Source organism: Haliaeetus leucocephalus, unplaced genomic scaffold (assembly GCF_000737465.1).
Source record: "Haliaeetus leucocephalus isolate CR32 unplaced genomic scaffold, Haliaeetus_leucocephalus-4.0 Scaffold417, whole genome shotgun sequence".
Lineage (NCBI taxonomy): Eukaryota > Metazoa > Chordata > Aves > Accipitriformes > Accipitridae > Haliaeetus > Haliaeetus leucocephalus.
This window is the reverse complement of record NW_010972853.1, coordinates 9,584,625-9,605,053: the sequence shown is the minus strand read 5'-3', so window position 1 is coordinate 9,605,053 and position 20,429 is coordinate 9,584,625. Positions and strand designations below refer to the sequence as shown.

Here is a 20,429-nt window from a genome sequence, read left to right as displayed (position 1 = left end):
GAAACAAACTGAGCGTATAAAGATGACTGAACAGCAAGAACTAACAACTAGCCTTCTTCAGAATATCTGAGACTGATTACACTCTGACAGACCTATGGGTATTTAACACAGATGCTTTCCCTCTTCCTCACTGGTGATCAAAACAGGATAATGCTATGCCCGAGCAGCTTCTTCAGCAAAAGCCAGACTACCTTATAGGTGGAAAGACTTCTTCCAAGATGTATTTCAATTCTAGACCGCTTAACAACACCACTATATTTGGTGAATGATATTTAAAGGACTACATCAGCGTGGCCATTGTTTCTAAAAACTAACATACATGATAAATTATATGATTTTTTTTTAACCTCTGGAGTCTTAGAAAATTAGACTCTGAGTTCATGTCTAAAAACGGACTTTCTGAATGTAATAGTATTTTAATATTTTAAATAATTTAAGACAGACAAAACCTAAGCAATAAAAATGAGAGGAACTGCCACACATATAATGGGAAAAGAAAAAGGAAAAAGACAAATAATCCTGCTTCTGGCCACCTGCATGTGGCATTGGGCTTCCTCTTTAAGACCTTTGTAACTTCTGAGGAGTACGTGAAGCATGATCATGAAGCACCAGGAACAGAAATATGCACTCTGTTATACTGTGAAGTGATGGAGTGATATGTTACTATGAACTTCAGTTCTCTCTAGAGATGTTGGAAATGGAACAATCCAGGACATGCTGAAAGCCGGTCTCTCTATACCTCCAACAGCTGCTGTGCCTAGGAGAGATACTTAGCCTCTTTCCAAATGGCCACGACCAAGGGTATGCCTAATGCAGCCTTTTACAGGCAGGCTCAAGCTTGCCATTCCTATGCTCCAAATAGTTGCAGACTTGCAACAGTCATGTGAGGTGGAGAAATGTTATGCTCAGTTTAAAATGGGAAACTGAGATACGAATGGATGCCATGTCCAGTCTCAGGGAAGTTATTTGATGTGGGAACACAAGTCTTTTGAGATTTGCTCCAGCATTCTGTCTAACAGAACATGTTGTCTGAGCTCAGAACTACTTAACATTTTTTGGTTCACACTAGACTGAAAAAAAAATGAATTATTGCACTTATGATACATTTTAGTCATAGTAGAAAATACCTCAGCTCTAAACTCAATAAATCTTTATTTCTACAAGACATTTAGGAACTAACACTAATAGTTACCTTTAAAAGAGTACATGAATGCAGTGACACTGAACTCATTTTGTCGACTGAACAACTAGCGAGACAGAAACAAAAGAAACTTTTCCTCTGTTTCTTTGTATTTCCCTGATTTCAGGTGTCTGTTTTCAAGGATTTATGCTGCTGCTAAATGTGAACTCTGTTATTTGCTGGCATGATGAAAGCTGAAAGCTTCTTCTCATCTCTAATGGCATTCTGCCAAAATACTCTCTGACAAAACTCAGGCTGATTCACAGTTCTGAAGTTCAAGAAATTGTCATAATCTAACCTCACCACTTGTATAAAATGTGCCCTAGTCTTACCTTCTCTGCCTATACTAAGCTTTCAACTTTCTGGCTTGGAGAAAATCTTTTGGTATTGTATCCAGCCCTTATTTAAAGATGCAAATGATGGAAAATTCACAGCATTCCTTGGTAAGATGATAAATAACTAGCTTCCTTCACTGTTAGAAACTGTATGGCTTGTTTCTAGATTGAATTTATTTAATTTTAACTGCCAGCTCTTTAATCTTCTTATACCTTTTCCAATAGCTTGAATGTCTGTGAAAGCATGACGTTACTACAAGAATCAAACATGAAACCAGGTGACATGCACTGATCTTGGGTAAACTCTGTTTGGTGTCTCTGGGATTACAATTTATAGAACCAAAATATAGAGAATTTTTGCAGAGGTTGGTGAACACAGATGCAGGCACTTTGGACATTCTTAAGACTTGATTCTTCCTAGGGCTGTCAGAAAGCAAATTTTCAATCACTTGGCCCTGATATAAATGAAAAATAACGGGTTTGGATTTAATTTGTGCTTAAGGATGATATTGCCTGTACTCACATTTTGGCTTTTAATTGTTAGGCTCTCCTTTCACTTAAAGATTTTTTTCTGCTTCTATGCATGCTGGAAAGAAGGATGGGGAGCAGGAGAAAAAGAACATAGTAGCAGATGAAATGGATGATATCAATGAGAATTTCACCCACAAGGAGAGTATTTTCTAGTGCACACCACCAACTACTCCAGATTCACTTTGGAAATTATAAAGTTGAAAGTGAAGTGATCTTGACAGACCAGGGAATCTGCCCCTTTGTGTTTAGCATTTTGTAACGAGCTTCTCTGAAACCAGCACACAGCATAATGCCTGTATATTAATAGACCCTGTCTTTCAGCAATTAAAAAAAGAATAGTTCTGTAAAGATACTGCAATGAAACTGTAGAAATTGGTTTCAGAAAAAAACACCGCAAGTTCATGTTGACTTATGTTGCATCACTGAAATGCTAATCTCTGTGCTCTAAGCAAACTGATAAACTGGTGACTATAGCATCGATGTTCAAATGTGTATAACACTTGCAATGTCAGTGGATTTAGAGATTGGTAAGTTATTGCTGTTTTAATGTCTGAATTCTACGTAAAGAAGATGAAAAAGGCATGCCTTTAAAATTGGAAAAGATACGCATATATCTGAAAAGGAAAGAAATGCTTCAAAGGACCGCAGCAGCACGAAATATCAGGACACAAACCCAGTAGTGAAGTAATATGAAGCGAATTCAGAATATTTGAATCTACTTCAGCTATAGCGAACACTAGGGAAGACATGAACTTTTGTCTTTCTGGCATTCTCTCAAGACATCCTGGTCCTGCTTTGTGGAAAGCCTGTCCTGGTAACCATCCATGCCCTGATAGTTGTCTGGCAGTTCAAATACAAATTGGAAAGATACCTATTAAGGCAAGAGATATGCTTTAAGTAACGTGTGATGATGCCTTCAACTTTAACTGTTGTCTGCCTGATTAATAGATGTTTGTTATACTATGTAGGGAACTTAGTAAGCCCAAATGAAGATGGAAAAAGGTAAGAAAAAGACTGAGAAAAGGATGAGGGGTAAAGAACAAGATCCCTTTGCTTATTCTGTGTTTTTCAGATTTTTTAAGCAATGCATTCTATTGAGAATATCAGCAAAACTAAGTGACTCCGATTTTTATGGTGTCAGAACCTTTGTGAATGGTATCTGCACTTCAGTGACATAAAGTGGTTTCACTTCTTAGTTTAAGTGGCTGTACTTCCTATCATAACAATCGTTTTAAAATTAGTGACAATTCTAAAAATAAGAAGTATACCTTGTTGAATACTCCATGTTCCTAGCAGTACTAGGTTACTTTTTTCAAATCTACATCTGAGTCAACTGTTTTAGGTCATTTTGTTAGCTATTATGCTAGAGGTATAATATGTTGCTACAGAACTGAAGTTTAAAGAAATTAAAGTAATGAATACATATTTTAGAACAGGCCATAGAGCTTTTGTACATTAAGCGACTACACTAGCACTACATTAACCCTATTAAAGGTAATTTTTCCAGCTCATTGGTGATTGGCATTTGGTACTGATGTTTGAAGAATTGCCATTGCATTGATTTTATTCTTTGCCTCTTTAATAAAGTGTGGAAGAAATGGCAGAGGCAGAAGTTAACTGTCCTTTGGTAAAGCCATTAAGCACTTAAGAAAAAGGTTTGAATGTTTAAACCATGTAAAAATCTTTAAGGACATTATATATGTTTTTAATTTTGGAACCTTTCATAGGCCTGAAAAAGTCCCACTAGTATGAATACATTTACATTTTATTGGTACAACAAAAAGGACCAAGTTAAGATTACAAATGCCACACTTGCACTCACGGAATAACACCATCTAGCAAGAGAAGTTTTAATAAATATTATTGTACACCCTTCTCCAGCCGGGAGTGAGGGCATACGCCAACAACACAGTGGAGTAGGCCACCTGGTGGTCAAATCAGCTCATTCTCCATTTTAAGCTAACAAAAAATTAAGAGGGCCGTACAAAGAAAAGATAAACACGAAAGAAGTGCATAAAACCCATCAACAAAAGCCTATTGGAACTAATGTAAGCATGTATAAAAGAGAGTGTTTCTTCACCTCATGTTAGCTTTTCTGGGAGTGGTCACTGCTTGAGGCAGGACACCAAGGTTGATTAATGTTTTCTTGTGTTAAAAATGAACAGTAGCTAAGTTCCGAGGCTTTTCCATGCCACTTTAGAAAATAAGGTTCCATAACAGGTCAGTCTATCACACTATACCCCTCAGGTCCATAGGAAAGGCCAGAAGGGAATCTGGATTAAAAAAAATTCATAACTGTTTTCCAGCAGCTTCCCTGGGAAGCTTGAACACAGGCTACACAAAAATGTTGGCCGGCATCACTACTTAAAAGGATGTAGGAACAAAGACTACTATGTCCACAGGTCTGGGTCCAAATATCTTATGGCCATACAAAGCAATGATGACGGGCATCAGTGCAAGGTATTGCTGATGCGTACATTCAGACTCTGAAAAGAAGTGGCTATGAAATGTAAGGTCACTGCTGACTACTGACAAGTAGCTGAGATGCCTGAACAGATAAGTTAAGGTCAAAACTTCAGAAAGAGCCTCAACTGTTGGATGACCTGACAACTAGGGATCAGAACATGGGAGAGTGCCTGGTTTTGAGATTTTCTCAATCAGAATCTGCTGGTGTTAAAATCTGTAGCGCTAGGGTAGCAAATCCTGGCCCTGGCAGATAAAGTCAGCAAGCTAAAAGATACAGCTACAAAAAGAATTCAGAGATGCAGCAGTCTCTGAAGAACCTGGAAAAGGGACCATATGCTTCAGGAGGGAAGAATTTAGAAAGCGCCAGAGAGCAAAGCAGTATGCATGTGACTGGAAATGGTGGGTGTTCTGTGCTATTTTTAGTCTTATAAAACCATAAATATCAAAATATAAGCCTTTTCTCATAAGACCTACATCAAATTCACAAACAAATCATATGCATGATCCAAATGGTCTATGCTGATTTTAATGAAACCAAATGCCTAAACCATCAGATCTCCCATCACTCTAGGTCTCCCTGTTTAGAGGCTACTCAGTGAAGAGATGTTCAGAACATATATAGGTATCCATGAGCATAACAGCTTTTAAATGTTGTGCAAGTTATTATAGTAGTATATTTCTAGGGACTGGCTTGAAGGGAAGAAAACAGGGGAAATCTGTAGAAGATTCATTTTCTGGCATGAATTCACTTGGGTGAAGTGCAGGAAATATATTTCCTCACTGTTTAAACATGCAGGGACAAACCAGAAAATTTTAGCTATCATTTGAGCATGCCTCAGCACCAAGGTCAGGATTTTCTACCTGCTGGTTTTCCATGGCAATGAAGAGCACTGTCTGTGGAAATGGTTAGTCCACAGAGAGAGAATAGCCTGTTGCTCAGCCAAGAAATAGCCTGTGGGACACATGGCTTTTAAAAGAGATGCAAAAAGCTCCTCACATATATCCCACCTATCCCTCACAATAAGCAATTCTGCTTGCTTTTGCCTGTTGTAGTTGGCCAGTAATATTCTACCTCTTTTTTTACCTCTCTGGCTTCTAACAGGAAGAGTTGAATTTTAATTAGTGTGAGCCAAACAGAAACATTTTCCATGAAATACACATTTTATTGCTTAACATTTTAATACTCTGAGTAGTTTTGAAATCTGCCAGGAATAGCAAAGCTCACTTATTTAGCGTTTGTGCTGTTAGACAAAATACATGTATATAGATATGTATCTTACAGACAACTGAACTAAATGAAGATATTTGTCTTTAAATAACTATATTCTCTTTGCTTTGCATCTATACTAAGTTCCTAACCGTGTTAATCTGCTTTTATGGAGGACTTAGTACTGTTGATGAATTTGTAGAGATATATCCAGCACTTGAATTGAGATTAAAAAAAGGTGAGGTGTGGGTCTGTCTGCAGCTGGAGGCAGCAGGTGGTGTCTTAAAGGTGAGATATTGCCCATCAGGTAACTCAGGGTACATTACCTCTCCTGCAAGATAAGGGCGTTGTGCATGTGAACGGAGCAAGTTGTGCTGTTGCTTCTGGGCAAGACAGAAATTCCTAGTTTCACTGATTTCAGAAACCAGGGCTCTCTGGGCATCTCTGTTGGAAGGAACACTATTTTCATTCTAACTTACCCCTACACTCATTCACTGCTTCTACCATGGTGTGGGGAAACATTATAGAGGAACCACTCCAGAAGCTCTTTATCACCAGGAGAATTTCGTAAAGCTTAATCCCTTCAGATAGTCTTACTATTTAAGGACTGGTATCTTGCTTCCGTCCCTCCTGCCCCCCTTTTATTTGCTCTTGGTCCTTTAACTTTTTTTTGGAGTCACTCTGTATTGACCATGGCAAAAATCCACAGGCTTTTGCCAAGTGTGCAAAAAATTGTACAAACGTTTGTTCACCTCTGTGAAAGACTGGACTGTCCTTTTGTCAAGCGTTCTGCCTGTTTCCTGAGGGGATCCTGGTTTCTCACAGCCAGCAGCAAAATCCTTCAAAAATCAACAGGTGCCACTCACAGGTGACTCAGATTCTTTCAAGTTTTCTGCATTTAGATTAATGCTCCTTTCCAGGTTTCTGTTTAGGAGTTGCTGTTTCCTAGGTTTAGACTGCCATCAGCTACTCACTAGAGAAAGGGTGCCTAGTCCATATTATACTGGAATACCTCTAGAAGCTAAGACTGATCAGCATAAAAGCCTACAGATACCTGAGAAAATATGCAGCAATACAGTGGCTCTGTTGTTCATTCAGATAGATATGCCAGAGTGTGTTTTTGACATCACAGTGAACACCTCTGCCCTGAAAAAAAATTGTAACATGTCCCAGGCTTTCAGCATTTTGTTCAAGGATTTTGGAATCAGTTTACTCCAACATTTTCTGACTGTTAGTAGGTCATTTATCCTCTGCACTACTTTCTGTGAGTGCATGGTCTCTGCTTTGCCACATTGCCTTTTTCAGCAGTTTTACTAGACTAACAGAATTCTGTTTTGGTGGACTCTAGGGTGATTTGTGGGGTTTTGTGATAACTTCAATTTAACATCTAAGTGCTCACCTTCTTCAAATATGTTATATTCAGCTAGAATGCTAGGGAGCAATCACAGCAACTTGCTTGTTTCTTTCAGGTACTGCTTTGAATATTGCCTTCCAGTTGGAACCAGAGCTTGTACAGACCCCTGGCTACGGGTGTGTAGAATTCTTGTAAAACAACTACAGTAAAGTTTAAGTGATGACATCTCTTATTTCAGGGGTTCCTTGTTGACTGACTGCATTTATCCACTGGTCTCATAATGATTTCATTGCACATCTGCAGTGCTTGGTTGCATATCTCCAGTCTAATTTTGCTCCTTATCAGTGTTGCACTGCAGCTGGCTCCACAATCCAGCTGGTGTCAAATTAGTCATTGATCTAATAGCATAGTTGCAAATATAGCAATTGAATGCCTGGCAGCATTCTGCATTGCCAGAACACTAAGAATCTTTAGATCTGCTTAAGTCACACTACAGATATCTCCTTCTTCATTAAAACCTTAAATTCTCAATGGTTTCAGACACTATATTTTAATTTTAAAGGTAACTGCAATATTGAATCTGTCTGCCTGGCTCTTTTTCTCAAGAACATTTTTCCTTCTACTTTTCATGTTGTCTGTTACACTACCTACGTTGCATTAAAACGCATACATTTTCAGCCAGTCTGCATCTGCCCTGCTTCATGGGTTCTTTTGACTTACGTCTATGCGTGTGTTCTGCTGTTTCTGTTTTGGCACTTCTCTGGATAGTTTGGCCACTGTTTGGAGGCATGTATTACATTGGCTTTACGTTAATGTCTTCTCTGTGAATGGGAACTGTGTATTTCACAAGTGATCCTAGGCAAGAGATACAATTAAGAAATGTTTTGTGTCTCCAGTTACACATGGGCGCTCTAGTTTCTGGCACCATACCATATCCCCTTTTCTCTTTCTGGTATTAGTTAAGAAAACCTTTTCATAGCTTTAAATTGACTTAGAATTATTTGTATAATTCTGATCAATTCTTTTTAGAGACTAAAACATTGTTTCTATTGCCTCAAAGCAAAGCCTTTTTTGTCCAGGGTTCCAGTTTTCCTGGTGCTCAGAGTTACTGTTATTTATGTCCTATGATTTTTAGGTGTGTTTTATCTGGGTAGTCACAGATATTTCCTTCCTCTCTAATGTGACTGTTGTCCCAGATCTCGTATGCTGCATTCAGGGAAATAAGATGGAAGAATTTAATAGTTCTAGTCTTAAACTGGCTCTTTAATTACTCCCTTGATTGAGTCTTGAACTTTGGCAGGCCCAGGGACCCCAGAGTGATAGTCTTCATCTGCAATGAAACCTGCTCCCTTGTGTCTAATCCCCTGGGCACCATAAGTTAGCTACCAATCTACCAGGTGTATTAATGAGTTGGTGAGGAACTGCTTTTTGGCCATATTTACAAAAAAGTCATCCCATATGCTTATTAAAACTGAATCAAATACGTATCTTCATACCCATTCTAATTTTTAGTATGCATCTTGTGAATTTTACTCTCCACTTAGCAAGGAAACTAACTGCACAAAGAGACTATAAGGCTCATGCAGAACAATGGCCATAGCATTTAACCATCACTGTTAGCAAAAGGAATAGATAGAAAGGTCCCTAGCTCAGCACACAGAGGCAAAGGTGGAAAAGAGCGGTGATTTTCATCACCTGCTTTATTGTCTCTCTTTTTATTTGTTTATTTATTTATTTTAACTATTGCATGTTTCAGCCTCTGGCATAAACACCTTACATATTCTACTAGATCGCTAACAAAAAAGAGACACTTAAAAACCATAACTGAAGATTAAATCAGGTAGAAGTTCTAAGAGCAGAATTTTTCATTGACCCAAGCTGAAGCCATAAGGAAACTAAATATTTTCAGAAAGCAAGTTGTTCCTTTTTCTTTTCTTTTCTTTTTTTTTTCCTGGGACCTGGGGAAAAAAGGTAAAAGTCTTCCATACTCACACTGCAAGGCATTTGACTATTGACTTGTTGGAGAAAAATGAACCCTGACTATAAATTACATATGCTTACTGAAAAACCAAAATGGTAGAGATGAACCTTTTGAGACAGCAAAGTGGGCTCATACGACTAACTGCTTCTCACCTCTGATGGTGTTGATTCGACCTCTCCATACATGAGAACAAAGTAAGAAATCTTGGGAATTATTGTTCTTCCACCTGCATAGCAGACACATAGTCCTTGATGAAGGCCAGCAAAAACTATGTCAGTCTCAATACCTCATTCAAAAAGGCAAAAGTTCATCTTCAGACAGTTACCAACTGAAAAATTCTAACAGCAATTCTGTATCTATCATCTCCCATTTCTAAGAAAAATCAATTGGTAAAGCAGAGATGATCAAACTCCAGTGCAATGTCTGTCAAAATCTGGATGCATCACAGCAGGGTTTCAAACTGGAATATTGCATAGACATGACACAATGGTACTAAAAAACCCCTTTTTTCATGATAACTGAGTGTCAGTGAGAGGTAACGCCAAGTGAGGCTGATCTTCATAACCTCTTTATACAATCAGTGGAGAGAGAGATAAGAAAGAAAAGGTTTCTTCTGAAACTATTTCAGAGTGCTTAACTTAAGCATCTGCTCTGAATCTCCCGTTAGAGGAACCTCCTCACAATAGAGGCTGGTCTGCTTAGCTCCCTTAGTAGCCTAAATTAGTCTTCACAGATGACACCTTCTCCCAGTGTATCGCTATTCAAACTATAACCTCTCCATAGCCTTCCCTGCAGCCTGTGACACCGTGTTGCTGGTCTACTCAGTGACACAGCTGGAGTATGCCCTGCACATCTGTAACAGCACCCGTCATTCTGCAACAATGGGATGTGAAGGGTTCAACTGCTGTCCTCCCCAAAAGCGTCTCTCCATAGAGCCAACTTTAACATTTACAGTTCATGATCACTGGGATTCTACAGCAACTATGTTTTCTGCATGCTAAAATATCAGCACCCACAAGAAGTTAAGAAGAACCACAGGCATTTCTCGCTGGCCACAGGAGTTGGCTGGAGCCTACCGTAGGACACCATTGGACCTCATGCAACCACCAATGCAACAACTATGAATGACATTACAGTGATCACTTATTTTACCTTGTTTGAAAGAGAAGTTAGCACAAAATGCTGTAGCTATTTTTAGTACAATGTATTAAAAATGTATACTGTGCTGGTTTTGGCTGGGATAGAGTTAATTTTCTTCCCAATAGCTAGTATGGGGCTAAGTTTTGGATTTGTGCTGGAAACAGTGCTGATAACACAGGGATTTTTTTGTTCTGGCTGGGCAGTGCTTACCCAGAGCCAAGGCCTTTTCTGCTCCTCATCCCACCCCACCAGCGAGCAGGCTGGGGGGGGCACAAGGAGTTGGGAGGGGACACAGCTGGGACAGCTGACCCCAGCTGACCCCAGGGGTATTCCAGGCCATGTGACATCATGCTCAGCATAGAAAGCTGGGGGGAGAAGAAGGAAGGGAGTGATGTTCAGAGTGATGGTGTTTGTCTTCCCAAGTGATGGTTACGCGTGATGGAGCCCTGCTTTCCTGGAGATGGCTGAACACCTGCCTGCCCACGGGAAGTGGTGTATGAATTCCTTGTTTTGCTTTGCTTGCGTGCGCGGCTTTTGCTTTGCCTATTAAACTGTCTCTATCTCAACCCACGAGTTTTCTCACTTTTACCCTTCTGATTCTCTCCCCCATCTCACTGCGAGGGAGGTGAGCGAGCTGTTGCGCGGTGCTTGGTTGTTGGCTGGGGTTAAACCACGACAGTCCTTTTTGGTGCCCAACGTGGGGCACAAAGGGTTCGAGATAATGACAGATTTGATTGGTTACAAATGTATACAAACAAATATTTTATATTGATATTTTACATATTTTCAGTATATAAATATAATATATTTTTATATATATAAATAAAAATACAAATAAAACACATACATATAAAAATTCAGGAGATTATAAACTAGTGTACTTCACTGCAACTTATTTTTTATAATTTAGATAGGTATGCATTGAATGTACTGCCACTGCAAGTTTATTGAGATTTAGTGAATTTGCGTTTCATATAGAAAACCTGCTAAAAAGGTTTTCTGTGGTCATTTGTTTTTTGTTTATTTTTTAAAAAGTAACATTACAGTATTGATTATTTATGAGGTATACTGATGAGAAGTAATTGGGAAAGAAAATAGTATTTCCTGTATTATTTTTATGAAGCACAACATCATGGATGAAGCAAGTAATCCTTCTGAGTTTAGAAAAAAATATATTTTCTCCTGGAGTATGAGGTGAAAAAATAGGAAAGTGAATTAAAAATTGGCAACTAACTTGAGGAATAGGGTAATATTATTGCCCCGTATATTTTTTGCTAGTGATTTTTTTGTCTGCATGCCTCTAAAACAGCCTAATCTACCAAGCTGCTAAAAACCCAAGAACATGTCCACATACAACTTCAAGAATTATGTTGTCATTGTGTTGCTAACACCCTTAATTTCATCTTACTTCAGTATATTATTTGGTGAGACCAGTGGGAGGCAGCTTTAGAGCAGATACACACACAGACACACTGCACAGCAGGTGGCTCGTCACAGCGTGGGCCTAAACCTGTGGGACTCCTTGAGGCAGGATGCTATGGCTTCTGTAAGGTTATGTGGGCTCACGATTACTGGACAACCTCATGGAGGAAAAATATCTGGAGAACTGCATAGAACACACTATTGTCTGACCTGATGGAGACATTTTTGTGTTATATAGTCATTGTATAAGATCGTAAAGGTAGTACGTGGTTTCACAGCCCAGAACAAAGGCTGTGAAATATTAGTGTAAATGTTCTGAGATGCAGTGTGATAAAGAGAAACCAGTCCTGGCTTCTCGAATGTCTTTATTTATAGAGGGCTGATCACTGTTATTTGGCATCACTGTATATATGAGACTTTAAGAGTGAATTGTGAGTGCAAATTCACAAACCACTTCATGAGATGTTTTTAGTCAGCTGATTCATATGAACTTTCATAAAATCTGCCGTAATACATTAAATACTAGCCTCAGAGTGGGCAGCTCCTAGGACTCTGCACTGCTTACATGCGGTCTGCATGTGATCCACTGTGTCAGGAAACGAGAGAATACAGATAACCTAAACTCCTTTAGACAAAAGGATAAAATTTTGAAAGGTTGTGCTAAGAACAATGTAAATCAGAACACACCCATGTTTTGGAGTCTCATATGGCCTCTTTACTTGGTTCAGGGCATCGAAGAACATTGCAGCACCGGTATTGTTGTCCCCAGTGTTTGACTGCATGTGTAACAGCACAAGTATAACACCTTTTCTTAGGGACTCTTGGTCCAATCATTAGGCCAGAGTGCTGCTATACTTCAGCTATTCTTACTTGTTCATTAGAGAATGTGAATAATTTCGTATATCCAAGCCCAATCTTGAGCCCCTTCTACCTTGTTTGGACACTAGGCAGTCCTAGCATATAGAAAGCAATGAAGGTTGTAATTTTCATCATCCTTTGGGGTGAATTAAGGTGCCATTTCCATTTTTTAAAAACTAAAAATGCTTGATGAACAGAAAATGGCTTTGGTTAATTTACTGCTGGACATATGCACTCAAACCACCACAGCTGAGCGTGCCAGACCATTGCTTCAGTGCTAAGTATTTGAAAATGCTTTAAGGTCACACTGCTTGGGACCTTATCCTACCATTTTATACCACCAAGGGCACAAAGACAGAGCATGTGGAGTTGACTAAGATGCTTGACGTGATGACTGTAAATTGTCCACGTTTTGCAGCTGTAGTAAGGAATGGTGATGACAGCTATGTGGTACACATTTACTTTTGTTTTGAAGTCGAATGCCTCTTTCATTCTAGACACACTGCTTTAATCTCCCAAAAGCTGTGCTGGCTTTTGCTACAAGCTCAGTAAATACTGCTTTGCTACAATGTGAAGTTCATCTTCAATGTCATGCTGGGAAGAAATGGGAGAAACCCACTTACTCTTGTGAAATGCATGAAGCCACTTCTTGCGGAAATATGGGGAGTCTGCTCCATAGAAATTACAACACTGCCTTTAAAAATGCACATTTACATTTGACATATATTATGGAAGCAACCAAGAAAATGTAAAAATATTTTTTCACATTCTTTCTTTATCCATTCTCTAGACTTCCTTTGTAATTTTGTAGACATGGTAATCAGCGTTTTCCTGTTGTAATTATATAAGACATTAAAACTTAACATTTCTCTGCTTTAAGTAAGATTTTTCACCAACAATTATTTTCTTTTCTGCTTTTTAAAATACAAAATTTGCCAGGAGTAGCAAGGAATTTAATCATATTACAAAGCTAAACATATGGACCATGGAAGAATGAGCTGGTTGTTATAGGATGTGTCACAATGGAGTTTTCACTCTGTTCTCCTGTGCAACTGAAATGAAAATACTTGTGTAGAAAAAGTTAACCGATTTCATCACCCCCTGCCATAAGAGACTAGGAAACTTTGCTGTGTCAGGCCCTGAACTCATTTAGTTGATGTTCTAATAGCAGTCAGATTTTTTACTGCTGCTTGGGGTATCAGGCATTTCTGAGATCTCTCATACAAAACAGCTGATTTTCCTACCTACTGTGGAAAGTCATAGAGGTTCTTAATCTGTTGGGGAAAAAAACCCAAAACAACAGCCTAGCACATGGAAATTACTAAATTTTGTGAAGAACAGTAACTGAAGTCAGAACTTTGTGCAAAACTTAGCTCAGTCATTTTACTATACATGACAGTTAAAAACATACTACAATGTCAAAGGCAAAGAATAACTTCCATTACGGCATGTACCAATCCATGCATGTAGACATAAGTGAGGTAGTTTACTATTGCTAATGAATATCTCCACTGATATTATTTAGCAGAATAATCTTTCTCTTTTTTTTTTTTTTTTTTTTTAAGTGTTAACATATTCTTTTTCAGATAAACTAAAAGCTTTCACTTTGGGACGTAATCTGCTAATAGCATTAAATTCATATTTCAAAAAGGTGGTGATTTTTGCAAGGTAGCCTAAAAGTTTATTAGCAAACTATAATGACTATTCTGATTGCAATTAAAAAGCCCTTCCAAATGGGTCAACACACCTAAGTGCTATCTGCAATCATTTAGATTTTAACATCATGGTTATTACTTATTATCAGGCTGCACAATGAGATATTGATTACTTTTAACCTTTAGATCTAAGAATTCAGGAAAAGCCGAGGTAGTAGCACAGCCTACCTTTCCTGTCTGGTAAACTTATGGCCTTTAGTGGAATTCTAATGATTCCTATTGGCAAGGCAAATCTGAAATTAGTTTATTCTCCTGGCTCATACGGAAATGATGACATATCTAAAAATACTGCATGCATAGCAGATTAGTAGTTACTACCTACAAGGGGCTCAATCCTGCAGTGTGCTGAGAGCTTTCTCCGAAGTGACGATGATCATCTCCCACTGCCTGTTTTAGCAGCTCCATGCAGGCACTGACAGATTACCAGACAGGCAGAAGGCATCCCGGACCGTGCAGAATATGCAGCGCAGGAGCAAAAATCTTCACGTTTTCCAGTTTATAACCAATCCCCTAAGCATATTGTCCAAATATATCACTCTACAGGCTGTTAATCTTTTAATAAGTTTTCTTTATACGGAAAATCTGCTTGAAATAAAGACTGAACTACAATGTGGCTTCAGTAGGTATGCAGGACTTGTTTTAAATAGAACAAAGTAATCCAATTAAACTAATCTGTTTTACAAGTTAAAATGATATGAAGCACATTAATTGATCGCTATAGGCTGCTGCTATTTGAGCCCTCTCTCTGTGCAGCATTTGAAACCGCTTTGCACATTTGTATCCTCTAACAGCAGAGAACTCAGTCCCCCAGTTCAGGAGAATTATGGGCAAGAGAAACATATAACTGTTATGTGTTAGATTAATTTGCAGAACACTTGGCATTATTATTGCCAAGTAGTCAAATTGTTCCAAGTTGTTCCGGAAGGTTGTTATTAATAGTATGTTTTCTGAGGAAAGTTCTGTCTACTTTTGGAACTGCATTTCTGTTGCCAAGGAAACTCCTTGAAGCACAGCATTCTAGGAGCACACTGCTGCTTTTGTTTGCCAGTATCCTATTCATATCATCTAAGTAAGCACTTTACATACTTCAGCCTCCAGTTTCAAATGTCTAAGTTTTTATGTATTTATATTACCGCGTTAAATATAGTTTGTGCTTCTTTTTAAACTGGAGGACTCTTGTAAGATTATTTTAATAGTTGCATTAAAGGACGGGGTTTTTTAGTTTGGTTTGGGGTTTTTTTGTGTTGGTTTTTTTTTTTTTCCACAAGTTTGCAATAAATTAGTTTTAATTTGAATAATAGCTCCATAGGTTATAGCACTAGTCCTTAAGTGTTAATTATCTTTTCACTCTGAAATTAATGTAGTCATTTCCTACTGACTCCTCTACACCATTATTGAAGTGCTGAGGAAAACATGTCATTGAGTTCTGAGCCAGAACTGTTGTTGTGATTAATCCTGGTCACATGGCCAATCTCTGCCAAAAGGAGATCACTGAAAAAAGGTGACAAAGACAGTGATTTCCTGTCAGCAAAGAGTACGACAAGGCTGTCTAGAAGTGATGCAAATGAGGGAAACTTTCACCACGGTTTGTTTGATCCACTCAGGGCCAGAGCACACTGAGCCAGAGCAAAAGGCACAATGGAGCAGCAGCACACCCAGAGGAGAAAACGAACTGCACCTTCCGAAGAGGGGTAGCTTCCAGGAGGGAAACAAAAACTGCCGGGAGCGTTTTTTCCCCTCAACTTTTTTTTAAATGTAGCCTTAGCTTTTGATGTGCATTTTCATGCTATTTAATACAGTGCATCGCTTCCCTTTGATGAATAGTTTAGCAGTTAACCTGTTCAAAAGGCGTGCCAACGAAATGTTTTCAAAGTCTTTGCACTCCTACGTAAGGGTCTTTTTCCATCTATCATGACCATCATTGCTGAAGACTTACTAGTGCAAGACTTAGGGCTTATGCAGTTTCTATTAAAACCACCATACATCACTTGTAATCAGACAGAAAAATATAATTTCTTTTATTTGATATTTTAAAAAGTTTAGTTAATTTTATTCTGAACATACTAACAATATTAACAATCATACTGTACTTATTTAAATGGGGTTTTAATCTAACACAATTAAGTTTTGCAATTAATCTTCTGAGGAAAATGGAAAGAATTATCATTAACGTTTCTGCCTAGTATACTCATTTCTAATCTCCACAGTTCCAGTAAATACTGATTTGCTTCATTTTTGAACATTCAAGGTACAGAATTACTCAAGTTCCCACTAAAGGGCTAATTAGCAGAGTTTAAATTCTTTGGGTTTGATCCTCCAGTAACGGCATATGAATACAGCTGAAGTCAATGCAAGTTCTGTGTACTTAGAGCTTATGAGATCAGGCTCACATGCAGTAGATTAAAATGAAATAAACATGATACATTTGGCATTAAACTGAGCTATTACAGCAGTACAAAGAAGCGAGGGTCCAAAAACATGGAAATGCTCCTTTTAATTTTTTCTTAGTTAATAGATAAAGCATTAGAGGACAAATAAACTGTCAGCAATTCATTCCGTGACTGCCATTTTATCAAACACTAGTTGATTTTCAAAATCATTAGCTAGTTTAAGACTGTAAAGCTGAAATCATTTAGGGCTATGGGGGAGCAGCGTGAGGAAGAATAGTTTTCCTTTTTTGTAAATCTTTGCACTAAAATCTAGGAAATCCAGAGAAAGTCATACATACATATTCAGAGTTTAAAAAAAATACGGCTGTGCTGCTCCTGTTATATTAAGGGCAAAATAAAACCTAGTTAAAGAGAGATAATAAGGATCCTAATAAAAAACTATGACGCTCCTGGAATATTACAAAACAAAATTAAGCTGAGAGTTGACTTAAATCTATATTAAATCTGAAAATAGAGTACTGGGAAAATAGTCTAACCATGAAAATACATTTTATTTTCCCATATGCAATTTTAGCATTTATATATTACGTTATGCTGCTTTAATGTATGCTTTTCCCTTCCGATTTACCTGTTTTATCATTGCTGCTGCCCATTCATAGACTCCTTAGGGGCAATGATTACTGTTGGTAATAGTGATACCACAGCAGGCTCCCTGGCAGAGGCGGCTTGCTGAGCTGGCTCAGAGGTGCAATTACTTGTCAGCTCAATAACTGGGAAGAAGGATCTGTGGGTTTAGGAGAAGCCACCAAAATGCAGAGAGTGCAATTAGCAGGTTCACATTGGAAGTTGTAACTGATAAAGAGTAACTAAAGCAAGACCTGTGTTTTCGTAACACCCCACACCTTTGAGGAATTGTGCTAATAATAGCTGCCTGAATTTTTCTTTACGATTTCTCTCCCTACAGACCAGAATGGCTGTGCTCCCTGTGAAGCATAGGCAGTGTTCCTGCCCCTTAGCTGTGAGCACTAGACCATCCACGACTCTGTATAAGAGCCTCCAAATAAAAAGGGTGTCACTATCGATTAGATGAGAGGTTTACTAGGCTAGTTTCATAAAACTATTAATACTGGTTTTGAGGGCATGATTCATTGTTACACAAATGTCTGCAATTAAGGATGATAAAGACCGAGTGATTTAGCTGATCTCTCCTTTGCTAGTGCAGAATTGTTCCCTCAATTACATTTGCTAACGTTTTCTTTTGTCTACTTTTAAATGTCTGGAATTATGGGGCTTTCAACACTTCTTCGGGAGGCGGTTTTGGGGCTGGGGTTTGGGGTTTTGGGTTTTTTTTTGAAAGGCTAACAGATCTTAATTCTGTGCACTCGAGCTCTTTACATCACCTGCAAATACTCCTTCTGCTTTATATGGACACTCGCTTAGTCATCTCTTAACCCAACTCCACATTTTTAGCTAAGTCTTTCCTTCAATCCTTAACAATTTGCTTGCTGCTTTCACTAGAAAGGTATATGCAGACAATATTCACTGTGGGAGGGCAGGCAGTCTGTTTCTACCCTTGTTCAAGTGGTTTTGCAGTGACCAGACAGGTACTTTTGAGATGGCGGGTCTATTAATTAGCAGATGACCTCCCTGCGGAAACTGCGGAACAAATAAGCTGCCTGTGCTTTTGGCTTGTCTGTGTTGCACAGACTACCGACTCAGCTACTCTCTCTGGCACAAACTTTCTGCTTTCAGAAGTGTCATGCCTATCATAATACAGAATTTCATAATATTAAGAAACTATTACTTCCCATTTTGAATATACAGTATTCCTCATTTTGCCGCCATACTGTAATGCAAACTAATTCTTAAATTGCTGCCCTCTTTTATTCTTCTCACCATGCATTATTATCCCAGCCTTACCATCTATAATTATTCTTAATGGTTACATTTCGATATCAGAAAGGGAAGTATCCTAAATAGCACCTAAAATACTTGGGCTGGCTGCTTAAGCTTTGCTCCTTTTCATATTGATGGATGGATTGTTTCCTTAAAATTTATCTTTATTGATTTTTTTTAGTCTATGACTAAAACTAGTGGTTATATTAGGCATGGTACAAGCTGGTCGTACATGGACAGGCACTACCAAAACACCTTATTTTAGATTCACAGGAAACTTTTTACCCATTTCTGACATTGTGTATTTCTGAGCCTAGCCAAGGCCAGGAGTGTTAATGTGTGATTAAGTCTGATTAAGTATTTAGAAAGTTAGGAAAAAGACATTAGCAAAAATAAGAAATTACTGTCAAAGCAAGAAATGGAGACCACTGAATTAAACTCACTTGCAGCCTAAAATAGTTTGGATCTGAACCATATTTCCATTTATAAACATATTTTAACTCATGTGACAACCCTTTCTCACTGGGTATTTTAAATAAAAGGACTAAAATTAGAAAGAATAAAATGCAAGAAGACCATCAAGAAATTAGGATGCCAAAGCAAGAAGAAATAAATTATATTTCAGAAATTATCAAATCATGCAATCACAGAAGAAAGGAAACAACTTCTATTTGACCTTGAATGTACCATTTATTTGGTAAGAAATAAAAAAAGCTAGAGGGTAGTTGTTTCTTGTCATTATACTGTTGCTGATTCTGTGGTTAGTTATTAATTTTATTTTTTATGATTCACAATCTGCTCTTTGAAATATGCCATATGCTCAAAGCAATTCAAGGATGACAACTGTCAGAATTACTCCAATAAAAATTGCCTAAATGAGGAAGATTTACTGCAGCCTGATATTTCTGTCGAAAGCCCCTCCTTTCTTTCCCCCACCACCCCTCAGACCCGTAGACTACAGCTTCTCAGACACACAGTGAAGCCTGAATCAATTTTAGGATCAAATCACACGTTTTGGGGAACTTCTTAAAAGTATTGTCTATCTAAATAAGTGATAAAGCTTCTGGGCTAAGGCTGCTATGACAAATAAGAGAAACCATATGCATGTGTGTATATATATATGTATATGTTAGAGGAAGACCCTATAATCAATATGCAAGTTCAAAATCATTTTGCTGAAATCACAAGCAAGGGTGATGACTTAACATGACAATGTCTGCTTTATGTATAACTAATAAAAATTAAATTGGAAAAGTCCTGTATCCTGGCAGCAGCAAACCAAAATCAAGGCAAATTTCTTTCTTCCCAGATGAGGTCTGAAAGGTGGATAAAAATCCAGCTGAAAGCTCCAATCAAAACACATTTTGTTAAATGCTACCATTTCATTTTTTTCCTTCATTTTGTTTCAGTCTATTTATTAATGCAGTTTCATTTATTTCTATTCATCTTGAAGACAAATCTTTGTCCTTCTATAGAATTACACCAAATAGAATGTGATAAAGGGAACTTTCTTGCAATTATGATGTCGGTGCAGCCTGTCAGCGCACAGGGGATGGAAATGAGGTTGGGGACAGGGAAGGGAATTCTAATAGACACCATGATACATACAATGAACGCAGCGATATCCTGTGAGAGAAAGACTTGTCAAGCTAATCAGATCTTCTATAGCTAGGTAAAGGCAGTAACGGTAGCGCTAACCTTGTAAAGATGCTGCTGCTGCTCCTCTGACATCATCAGGTCATGGCTGTCCATCACGATGGATTCCATGTCAATCAGCCAATCCCAGAGCTCCTGGTATTCTGAATCAAAGTCCAAAAGGCTGTAGATAAGGAACAAAATGTATTATGCATAAATACTGTGTAGTTGTTAAAATCTTGTATTAGAATAATATATTCTTGAAAACTCATGATGTTCCTAGTTATATTTCTAAAGAGACATTCTGTATTTATACAGA

At 38.1% G+C, this 20,429-nt stretch overlaps 1 protein-coding gene across 1 annotated transcript in view; it reads right to left on the bottom strand.

The window, feature by feature from the left end:
- The window catches only part of AKAP6 (A kinase (PRKA) anchor protein 6), a 226,514-nt gene that overhangs the window by 59,031 nt on the left and 147,054 nt on the right, over positions 1–20,429 (bottom strand). The window contains exon 8 of the mRNA XM_010574289.1: positions 20,174–20,294. Coding sequence (XP_010572591.1) covers positions 20,174–20,294 — 121 coding nt within the window. The remainder of the gene's footprint in view (positions 1–20,173; positions 20,295–20,429) is intronic.